Source organism: Mixophyes fleayi, chromosome 4 (genome assembly GCF_038048845.1).
Source record: "Mixophyes fleayi isolate aMixFle1 chromosome 4, aMixFle1.hap1, whole genome shotgun sequence".
In the NCBI taxonomy this organism is placed as follows: Eukaryota; Metazoa; Chordata; class Amphibia; order Anura; family Limnodynastidae; genus Mixophyes; species Mixophyes fleayi.
The window spans coordinates 169,922,469-169,934,890 of record NC_134405.1 but is presented as its reverse complement, the minus strand read 5'-3'; the positions used below and the strand labels follow the sequence as shown (position 1 = coordinate 169,934,890).

The 12,422-nt window shown below is 40.0% G+C and overlaps 1 protein-coding gene across 1 annotated transcript in view; it reads right to left on the bottom strand.

The window, feature by feature from the left end:
* Nucleotides 1-2,452: 2,452 nt before the first annotated feature.
* Nucleotides 2,453-12,422, bottom strand: part of ABCD2 (ATP binding cassette subfamily D member 2) — a 63,157-nt gene continuing 53,187 nt past the window's right edge. The window contains exons 9-10 of the mRNA XM_075208834.1: nucleotides 6,586-6,711; nucleotides 2,453-4,529 (exon numbers count right to left, since the gene is read on the bottom strand). Coding sequence (XP_075064935.1) covers nucleotides 4,319-4,529; nucleotides 6,586-6,711 — 337 coding nt within the window. The 3' untranslated portion in view covers nucleotides 2,453-4,318. The remainder of the gene's footprint in view (nucleotides 4,530-6,585; nucleotides 6,712-12,422) is intronic.

Sequence of the window (12,422 nt, the reverse complement as noted above, 5' to 3'; positions counted from 1 at the left end):
GGTGCTGGTATAATACTAGATAGCGTGGAGCGGTCTGTGACCGGTAAATCTCACCACTGATGTGGAGAGAAGACTTGTGCAGGGGCTGGTAAAATACTAGAAAGCATGGAGCGGTCTGTGACCGGTAAGTCTCACCACTGATGTGGAGAGAAGGCTTGTCCAGGTGCAGGTATGTTACAAGGTAGCGTGAAGTGGTCTGCGGCTAGCAGGTTGTACCACTGATATGGGGAGAAGACTTGTCCAGGTGCAGGTATGTTACAAGGTAGCGTGAAGTGGTCCTCGGCTAGCAAGTTGTACCACTGATATGGGGAGAAGACTTGTCCAGGTGCAGGTATGGTGCCAGATAGCGTAGAGTGGTCTGCGACTAGCAAGTTGTACCATTGATATGGACAGACGACTTGTCCAGGTGCAGGTATGTTACAAGGTAGCGTGGAGTGGTCTACGGCTGGCAAGTTGTACCACAATATGGAGAGAAGGCTTGTCCAGGTGCAGGTATGTAACAAGGTAGCGTGGAGTGGTCTGCGGCTGGCAAGTTATACCACGATATGAAGAGAAGGCTTGTCCAGGTGCAGGTATGTAACAAGGTAGCATGGAGTGGTCTGCGGCTGGCAAGTTGTACCACGATATGGAGAGAAGGCTTGTCCAGGTGCAGGTATGTAACAAGGTAGCGTGGAGTGGTCTACGGCTGGCAAGTTGTACCACAATATGGAGAGAAGGCTTGTCCAGGTGCAGGTATGTAACAAGGTAGCATGGACTGGTCTGCGGCTGGCAAGTTATACCACGATATGAAGAGAAGGCTTGTCCAGGTGCAGGTATGTAACAAGGTAGCGTGGAGTGGTCTGCGGCTGGCAAGTTGTACCACGATATGGAGAGAAGGCTTGTCCAGGTGCAGGTATGTAACAAGGTAGCATGGAGTGGTCTGCGGCTGGCAAGTTGTACCACGATATGGAGAGAAGGCTTGTCCAGGTGCAGGTATGTAACAAGGTAGCATGGACTGGTCTGCGGCTGGCAAGTTGTACCACGATATGGAGAGAAGGCTTGTCCAGGTGCAGGTATGTTCCACAGCAAACAGAGAGCACGAGTAGAAACCGGAAACGCCTCGGAGTCACAAGGGAATGAGAGCCAAGAACAGGCAACGGTAATAGAGTAACAGGTGCCTTAAGTAGTGAGAGGTGATTGATTGACCAATGAGACTATGAGCAAGGTTTTCACAGTCCGTGGTTTCTGCATATGCGCAATCCTTGGTCAAGATGGCGGATGGCCGCAGCGCAGAACAGGCGCCGGCAAGAGAGAGAGAGACCAATGTCCCAAACCAGAGGCACTAACCGTCCGGTGAGTGACACTCTGCATCTGTGTTACACCGCATCCCCAGAATGTGTGTTACACCGCATCCCCAGAATCTCTGTATTACACCGCATCCCCAGAATCTCTGTGTTACACAGTATACCTGGAATTTCAGTGTTACACTGCATCCCCAGAATCACTGTTACACCACACCCCTTGAATTTCTGTATTACACAGCACTTCTTTACTGTTACACATCCCCAGAATGTGTGCTACACTGCATGCCCAGAATCTGTTACACCACACCCCTTGAATTTCTGTGTTACATCGCTGTGACAGGATGGACCGCCATGTCACCCAGTCTGTTGTTGCTGAGAACCGGCTTACTTTGCCACCGTTCCCTTTCGTTATCCTAAATGTGCCCTCTAACCACAGTAGGAGGGACTTACAAATGCTGCCACCACTGGCCTCCTTATCGGCATCCAGTACCGGGTTTATTCTGGGTAATTGATGCTGCGAGTGTACCCCGATACTGGTGCACTTGGGCTGGTACTCCTGACCTTTTTCTATGGATCAGGGTTGCTGTGGATGTATCCCCCCTGGCCTATCACATTGGCCAGAGCTGCTGGGTAGCGGGCAGAGCGGTGGTATCGGAGAACTAGGTCCAAACCTCAGAAACATCCAGGAACGGATTAGAGTTTGGGTCTAATCTGTAGGTCACAGGGATAGAGAAGTTTCCAAGCAGGTCTTTGAAGCAAGTGATAATTATTTGCTCACCTGGTTGAAGGTAGCAGGGAGCAGGTCAGATGAAAGAAGAACAATTTTCAATATAAGACAGTGCTTTTTATACAGATTTGAACACAGCCTTACAGGGTAAGCCAGCCCCCTGAGGTCTGAGCTATTTGTAGAATCAGGATACAATTTGATTACCCAAACATGGATTTACTTGCAATGCAAAGCTAACAATATTTACACTTATTTGTAATATCCTAAAACTTGCTGTGATTTCCTGCATCTTGTTTTAGATGCAGGAAATCTATTAGCAAGTCTAATTAAACCTTCCTGTGCCTTCAGGTGCTGGACTCTCACAGATCAAAATGTCTAATTAACATGAGATTAACATAGGTTTAATAGCATTATTCGGCATGAAAGGAAGATAGACAAGATATATTGTGCTTAAATGTATTTTATTAAAATATTTATTTTACTTCTTCAGCATTCATTATTCTGAGATGTTTGAAATACAGTTTCAGTGACACCATAGGCAACTGATGTCACTTGTTTGCCATTTCTTATTCTTTGTTTGATCATGCCTTTATTGCTATCACACTAGCAAATGACGATACATTATTTATTGTGCATTTACAGTGCATAAAGTAATTGACTGCTCACATGCTACTGCAAGTCTGTAGTTCTGCTGCCCAATATTCTTAGAAAAAAACATGTTCCGCATAATCCACTGTTAAATTCTAGGCAGCTCTAAATTTAGAAAACCAAACAGGCTTTTGCTGAACATAGCTCTCAGTGATTTCTTCCCTGAATAAGTCCAAAATGATTGTAATATACAGAATAGCATAATTTGGTTACATTCAATTCCTATAATAACTAAACAAGCCCATCAACCTTGTACAAAAAAAGAGAAATTTTGTTTATGAGGTATTATAGATTCTATCTTATATAAACAACAAATGAAATAAGTTATGCTTTAGATTATTACAAAAATATCTCCACTGCATAGTTGCAAGAATAATAGGAGTGAGATGATACACAATACATTGCATGCATGATTGAAATGCACCTTTATATCAGAAAAAGTTGGACTTTACCTCTATAATTCATGTTTATTGTTTAATAAGCATAGCACTGTCATGTGGGCACATTAATAAGATCAGAAAAAAGGTCAAGTTTAAGATATATATCAGCAGATCAGACACATTTCTACTTGTCTCCAATGCATCTTGTCACTCAGATAAGTATAATGTATGGCAAGTGTGTGCATAAAAAAGCATTTCCTTATGTAATATGATTGACAAATAGACACAAATAGTCAGTATACCACCAAACATTACATAAAAGGTATCATTTATATGCAACTTTTCTTCAGACATAAACATAAAATTTACAACTTCCTTCTTATTGGACATGTTAATAGTCAGTGCTAATTCACAGATGTTGTTTTTGGTGGACATTCATACATTATCTTGTATTTTTTACACAATATTTCTGCATACTTGGAGGGAGATCTGTTCCTTCCAGCAATGCATAGGTCAGCGTTAAAGCTACAGCTGACAGGCATTTCTGCTATTGCTGTAAGATGTTACACAGCAACAGGTAAGTACTTGTTACATGTGTATGATAGAAAATGTGTTATTTATGGGGAGGGAGAAATATTAAAAAATATGTGAACACTGACATAAATTTAAAATGTACTAATGGTAGCACTAAATAGTTTAAGATTAGAAATAAAAAAGCAATCTGAAAGCAATGTCTAACCACCATTCAACTTTTTTTCATTTGTATATGAACAATTGCATTGCTGGATAGTCTAATCAATAAACAATTGAAGTTGATACGACAGAAGTAACGATTTGTTAGCAGTCCAATATTTTATACATACATTTTTTTTGTTTGTGCAGTGGAGGATAGTTTGATCTTTATAAAATGATTATAGTCTTTAATCTGAAAATGTCCAGACAAATGTGCAACCAGAATTGTTTAAAACTTTGAATGAAAAAACCCCCAAACACACTTGTATTCTACAACCAAAATGACTGTGTGACCAGCTTTAAATGTTTTAAGACCTCACACAACAACAAGATAACCCTTGCCAGCATATTTTCTGCAACTCTGATCCATTAAATGAAAATTGAATGTACATAATTTATTTAGAATGTTTTCTGTTTTTTCCAACCCAGATCCAGGTACAGCAATCCATGCATAGAGTACAATCATTACATTACTATATAATAACTTTTAATCTGGGTAAACTGCTGGGGAAAGTACAGTGAATGGACAGTACATTGACACGTGAAAGTTATTCATCTTTAGAAATAGTTTTAAGTACAGAGTCTTCTCCTAGGATTTTACACAATTCATTCAATCTCTGCTGCATTTTAGGTATTCCAGCAAGCTGAGATTCAAGTCGTTGTTTTTCTTCACTTAATGATAAGCGCGTAGCAGTGTCTAGTTGTTCAAAGCGCCAACCTCCTTCTCCATCAAATTGTAACAAATGAGTGTGATATTTCCTGTGCAGATATAAACAGAATGATGATTGGAGACAAAACTACAAACAATATAACATGTATGTTTCTAGTGAAGTCTATACAATACACAGAGCATTCGTGTGACCACTAGTCAAAACACAATGCATACTCATTACGACTATTCAAGCCAAACATGTTCTGTAGGCCACTATAAAATGCAGACCCCACAATCTCTTGTGTTTTACAATGCAGGCCCTGAATCACTTTGTTGCTTTACACCTAGTAACAAAGGGTATATGGTGCAGAGTGGGATAAAGAATATGTAAATGTGTCTCAAACCTCAGTAAATGTTATATTAGGAGGGAAGAGAAATAGGGTTGAGATCAATGACCATTTAAGATCTAAAAGACAGAAATTACAATAGCAATGGCTTAAAGTTGGTATCTGCTCATAGTCATCATTTGACAAATGAAAGTTATTTATTTATAAGTAAATAAAAAACAAAAAGAACAACCAACAGATAAAATATACAGTTCATCAAACAGTTAATTGCATTGAATTGCAATAGTGAATTGTTTGAGAAATCTCTGAGACAGGTTATGGATATATCCAGCCGTTCCGATTATGTTTTATAAAAAATACAACAATCAGAACGACTGGCGAATATCCACTGCCTGTCTCATGTCCACCAGCTGCATACATGAGTTGGGCCGCTGGACCCTTTCCCTCTGCCCAGTCTACCTCTGCGTACCAAATAAAACCACATTACTGTCTTTGAATTATTCTGTAATAATTTGCTTTGTTGATTATTTGTTAAAAATAGAAGAAAGTTAGAAATAAACTATCCCTTCCATGATTAAATTGAAGTTAATCTTCCAGAGGTCAGTTCTTCTTTTTACAATAATACATACCTCCCCCAGCTGTCAAAATTTGATTGCAATGAACTGTCTCACCGTCCTTACAGTTGGGACTTTTGTTCTGGCTGCCAGAATGTTGGGAGATATGACCCACTCACTGCTGTTCTGACACAACAGTTGGAAGGTGTGGCTGGTAGGCAGTAGCAATGCAGGGGTCTATTTAGATTTAGAGGATGGGAGAGAAGTTGGGTTGCGTCCAGCCCCCGGTAGCACACCCATCCTCGCCCCCAACATGATACAACCATGCCCCATTTTCGGTGGAGGAATGGCTAGGTCCCGATTCCAATCATAGATTGGGAATCATATATTACATTACTGTAATACAGTGGCAGAGGAGGAACAATCCTAGAACATGACATGAAGCTGGCAGTGATAAACTATGAATTATAAAATATGAATCTATGGTGATAAGTCGTCCAGCAGTGAGAGTGATTCCTACTTTAAGGCTGGCATATGGCATTTGCATGTAATATATAGTTTGCTCTCTTCCAGCATACATAGCTTTGGGAAACTTTGTTTTTATTATATAATACATGAATATGTACTTTGACCTCTTCTATTTTTGAAGATGCTTGACAAATATTGTGTACTATAAAATCGACAAATTTTCATTTCATACCTATTGCCTTGTAGACTGGCTATTCTATTATAGGTGAGCTCCTGTTACACATAATGAATGGAGTTACTATTACTAGTGTGACATGGCAAATCATTTCAGTGGCTTTACTTCATCACTTTCCAGTTCTATTTGAGTGGTCTTAAATTCAGTGGTTCATTTTGATTTCCACAGACTGTTAGAAGAACTCCATGCATAGAAATATATTTTCTTCATGCTTGGACAGCTCAAAACAATTGACAGAAAAATACACTAGTGGGCCCTATGCTCCAGTGAGCCCCACTACCATGTTTGCACAAGGTGAATATGAGAAAGCTGTCTTTCTTGTCATCTGATGTGTGAACAGCATTAAGTAATTAAGTATTTATTGTATGTAACAGCATGTTCTAGAGTAAACAGTGTGTAATATATATTATTGTCCCACCCCACAGCAGGCCCATACAACTGTATTTAATAGTAAAACCTGCAGTCTTTTGTCCAACAATAATGTTATTACTACCATATTTACAGTAAATCTTACTAGATATGGACGGACCTAATGCTGCATTTAAAGTATTTTGCTTACCAAAGAGAAGGCCGATGAGTAATTGAAAGGAGGCTTATGCCAGCATCTTTTGCAGCTTGAAATATCTTTCCTTCCACATCAATGCTCACAGCACTGGTGCATTCATCTAGCAGTGCATACTGTGGTCTGTTTGGGAGAAATGACATATAATTATTTGTATATGTGGCACTTTAGGCGTATACTGAGTAATTAGAGATCTTTAAATTGTTTTTAAATTTCTCAGTCATCATTGTGATAAAGCAGACATGCATGGCATTTTCACACCTATTCCTACTGCTCATACACATGAATGTATTCAGCTACTTACACTTACACTTCACTTTCTTGGGTATTTATTTGTGACTATGCAAAGATTTGTTTCACAGGTGTGAGCAGTAGTACAAGCATACAAAGTAGTGGAGTACATATGCACATTTATTCATACTTGCCAACATTGGCAAGATGTTTCCCGGGAGGTCCGGGGGGCAGGTGGGTGTGTGGGGGCGGGGTTCGAAGAATTGCGTCATTGGCCCCGCCTCCAAACTGTCATCAGTATTTTGAACCAATAAAACTAGGGGGTACGTCGTCACTAAGCCCTACCCCCCTCCGTTTAATTTTACAGAGCTGGCCGGGATCAGGGAGAATCGCCTGCTCTCCCAGGAGTCCTCCCAGAAATTCGGGAGTCTCCCGCACATTCCGGAAGAGTAGGCAACTATGCATTATATTTATTAGTATACAGTGAAATGAAAAGTTTAGAAACATGTTTCCCTTGCAGGTACTGTGATTGCCTATGCCTACATATCACCAGCTCTGATGGAACACTTTTGCAGCCCTATGTGTGGGCATCCACTTTCCCATCAACTTTAATTTTATAAGAGCATGGAGGTGGATTGGGGTCCAACAAGCAGGAAAAAGTCAGGGAGATAAGTATATCATCCTTAAAATTTATATGAGTAAAGTAAACATCTAGGATAAAAACCATGGACATGCTCTATGAACTCAAAATTAACTACAGAGTGCTTTGAGAATGTTGAGCTGGATAACGCTATTGTGTAAATATAAATCATGCTTATATAACTGTTTTTTCTTTTTTTTTATTAAAGTATCTATTCTAGATTCTGCAGTAGAACCGAACTTTTAAAACTTACTTTATGGTGACAAATATATGATTTTTTTAAGCCACGTGTATAGAAAATTTAACTATGAAGGTAAAACTCAGACTGAAACTGTATTATTACTAGTACTACTGCTATTATTATTATTAACATACTGTATATTCATATGTCTTCTGTATCCTGCCCATCACTTTACAATTGGGAACAAACGTATTGCTAAAAAAGACTGTTGAGGAGATTTACTAAAGTGCTGTTCTATTATGGGGGCAAAAAAAATTATGACAGGGGCAGCAGTTAATATTTCATGATAGGGGCACCATTTATAGTGTACATTTATGGCACTACAAGTGACAGCATTCACATGGGCACAAGGGCCATAATAAAATATATTAATATTGCCTCCTTAATAAAATTATATATTAATACTGCCCCCTTAATAAAAGCAGTGCTTTTTGTGTCATAGAACTCACAGGAACTGAGTTCCGGCACCTTTTTTCGATGGAGTTTCCAAGTTTTAAAAGTAACTTTTGAAAAATTGATGTTTGGTCCACTTGGATTTGAATCGCCCTGTCGAGCATAGCAGGTCGGCGGCAAAATCATTAAAACGGTGCATGCAGGCTGCTTGTGTGTCAAGTCCGATGCATGCATACTTCTTCTGTGCTGGTTGTAATGGCACTGCTCGGCTTGTGGTGCTACTCAGCTTGTGATTGGTCATGTGGTCGCGCACTGAGTGCTTACTGCGGGCGGCGACCGTTGTGTTTCGTTATACAACTGACGTGTGTGGGTGTATATACAGTGATTGACCACGTGATGCGAGTTCCGGCACCTTTTTTCTTACAAAAAAAGCCATGAATAAAAGTATAAATTAATATTAGCCCCTTAATAAATATCTATTGCCCCCCAAATTAATAGATCATTGCTGTCTGTCTTCTGTTTTGAAAGTCCAGATAGCTCAAACAGATTGCTGTTTAAGCTATCTCACCTATCAGAGCCATGCCTAAAAAATGTGTGCTTTTTCTGCTAGTTTTGCCTGTTTGCAAACCACAGCGCATCACATATGGTTTGAGTTTTTAGCTTCCGAACTGCACTTTAATAATTCCTGTGGTTTGTAGCTGAAAACTGCATACAATATGTAGCGGTCTGCAAATTGCAAAAAAACTAGAGATGGGCAGGCTCAGTTCCCCAAGAACCGAACCCACCCGAACTTCCGGAATCCGAGTCCCGATCCGAGCCGGCTCGGTACTCTCCCGCCTGTTCGGATTCCAAAACGAGGCAAAATGTCATTGTGACGTCGTCGGATCTCGCGATTTTTAGAATGAATAAATAGCCGCCTCCACAGACATCCAGCGCCATTTGAGAGAGGGAGAGAGAAGGGTTAGGTGAAGGTTTCCGTAATTTGAGCAGTAATTGGAGCAGGTAGAGAGTAGTAGGAGGCATTTTTCCTAATTTACACTACACGTGTTTGGGGTGTCAGATATTCCCCTCTTTGAATAAAAGCTATTTTCTGGTGTTAAAATTATTATATACCAGCACTATATATTTCTGAATTTGCACTACAAGTGTTTGGGGTGTCAGATATTCCCCTCTTTGAAAAAAGCAATTTTCGGGTGCTCAAATTATTACATACCAGCACTATATATTTCTGAATTTGCACTACAAGTGTTTGGGTTGTCAGATATTCCCCTCTTTGAAAAAAGCTATTTTCTGGTGTTGAAATTATTATATACCAGCACTATATATTTCTGAATTTGCACTACAAGTGTTTTGGGTCTCATTAAAATGGATTCACAGCAGTCCACATATGAGCAGGATCAGCAAGCAGCTGCTGGCACCAGTCCTGATGGTAGTCTTCCCTGTACGTCATCTGGTAAAGCCTATGTAAAGGTACATAGTCTTTTTAAGTCAGGGAAAAAACACACAAAAAAAACCTTTTACCGTGTTTAAGAGAAAAATAGCTGTAACTGATGAAAAGTTAACTGCCGAGAAAAAAAAAATTGCCAACATGCCATTCTACACACGCAGTGGCATAGAAAGAATGAGGCCTTCGCCTTTCTCTATTAGTACGAGATCTAAAGATGTTACTGAGCCTTCTTCTTGTAAGGTCACTCATGACCAAGCAAGACCAAGTAATTCGGAGTCCAAAAGTGATGCACAACTACTGTTACGTGTGAAAGCCGAGCTGCAAGAAAACAGTAAGGCATTAGAGGAAAATGTATGCTCAGAATCAGAAATGACACCAATCCCTGAGGAGAGGTGTAATATACACCCAAACACAAAAGCTGCTGTGGGCATTTCGATTTATCGTACAGTCTTTGCAGGGTGTTTTTTTTTTTAATATAACTATAAGTGTAGGGTGTAACACACAGATAGACACCCAACTGCCTTTTTTGCTATGGATTTCAATAGCTCTTTTTAGTGTGTTGTCTGGCACCCTGGATTGGTGTGTGTCTGATAAAAGCACACATCCCAGGGGTGGTCAGCGCTCGTTGACATTTATTAGCTGTAGAATTACCTCACTTATCCAAGAAACAGGTGGAGCACTAAATTATGTTATTTTAGGCTAAATTTTTTTTTTAACAAACTGCAAAACAAAACCAAAACACACAAGGGCGGTTTTGCCAAAACCAAAACATGAAGGTAATCCAGATCCAAAACCAAAACCAAAACACGGGGGTCAGTGAGCATCTCTAAAAAAACCGAGCTTTAATAAATTTCTCTCTGTATCTTAATAAACACAAGGGGTAAAAGTACCTGGCTTGCATTATTACAATCTACAGGAAAATAGGAATTTAGTACATGAGGTTAAGTGCCACAGATTGCATATTGGTCCAACTAGACTGCAATAGGAAAAAATACTTAGGGGTATATTTACTAAACTGCGGGTTTGAAAAAGTGGATATTCTAGCTGTCATTTTGTAGAATGTACTAAATAAATAACTAGAATCTGATTGGTTGCTATAGGCAACATCTCTACTTTTTCAAACCCGCAGTTTACTAAATATACCTTTTAGTGACGCTATATGATCTATTCACAGAGTAATGTTGGATTGAGGATAAGTAGGATGTTTCAGCAAAGAAAGAGAATAAATTGAGTTTTTGAGCGAACTTTGCTGAGGGTTAAGAAGATCTTTCTGGAATTTTCCAGGATTGCTTAAAGGTTTAGAGGCTTGGGGAAAGTGTTGTTTTGTGAGGGAGAGAATTCCACAGAGTAGGTGCTGCCTTAAAAAAAAGTCCTGTGACCAGGAATAGAAGCAAGTGACGAGTGTGGATGAAATGCACAGATCATGACCAGAGCGGAGTGGTCGAGTTAGAGATATTTTGAGACAAGTGCAGAGATGTAAGTTTTGTTAATGGCTCTGTACATTAGTAGAATTATTTTATATTGTATTCTACAAAGCACAGGCAACCAATGTAGGGACAGGCAGAGAGAGACAGCAGGAGAAGAATACTTTACAAGGAAAATGAATTTACTCCCGTATTCAAGGAAGACTAGTAATAAGAGAATTACAATAGTCAATGCAAGAGATTATAAATGCATGTATTAATGTTTTTGCATTGTCATCTGTGAGATATGTGCGTAATTGAGAGATATTTCTTAAAGGTATGTAACAGGATTTCTATGCAGGTTGGATGTGGATAACATAGGATATTTCTGAATCAAGCATGACACCTAGGCAGAAAGTTTGAGGAATAGGGATTATTGTTGTTTTGTCAGCAAAAACAGAGATGCTAGGTAGGTAGCTTCTATTGATTTACATGAAGATTACCAGAGTATTTTAAAGACTGAGATTGAGGACGTGGAAGGACATCCTAGATAAAATGTTAAAAAGACATTCAGTAATGAGGGCCAATACAGATGGTGAAGGATCCACAGAGGACAGATACATTCGAGTGTCTCAGTATATGGTACGCCTGTGTCCGACACATTGATGGACTCTGTTTTTGTCAGGCTATGTATTTTTACCAGTGTATAAGCTTTATAGCTACTCATATCCAGGGATGTAACGAGGGTGGTGTGGCGACTGCCTAGGGCGCAAGGCCAATTGGACACTATGTCCGCCGGCTATTACACCAAGCACAGCCCCAGATATACACCTGGAGCTGCCACAGAGACAGGGCCAGCAGAACGCTGTATGAGCAGTGGGGGTTGCCATACAGCAGACGTGCTCCACCCACCATACCATGAGCAAAGGTGGATTAAGGAGCCCAGAAATGAAGAGGAAGTTTCTTCTCTCTTCTCATCTTCCTACTCTACCTCCTGTCCTCTTGATCCCATTCCCTCACAAATTAGTAGGTCCCTGTCTCCTGTGCTCATTCCACCTCTAACTAAAATCTGTAATCTATCTCTTTCTACTGGGATTTCTCCATCACTATTCAAGCATGCAGTGATTACTCCTATTTTAAAAAAACAAAATTCTGTCCCAAACTCTCAAATTACCGCCCCATCTCTCAGCTCCCATGCCCCTCCAAGCTTCTCGAGAGAATAGCCTACACTCGCCTCACACACTTTCTTACAGCAAACAACCTCCTGGATTCTCTTCAGTCAGGCTTTCGCTCTCAACACTCCAAAGAGACTGCGCTGATCACAGCAAAAAGTAAAATAATTACTCTCTTCTAATTCTCCTGGTCTCTCTGCTGCATTTGACACTGTTGACCACTCTCTCCTCATACAGACGCTACAATCCCTTGGTATTGAAGGCACTGTCCTATCCTGGTTCTCATCCTACCTATCTAATCGCTCTT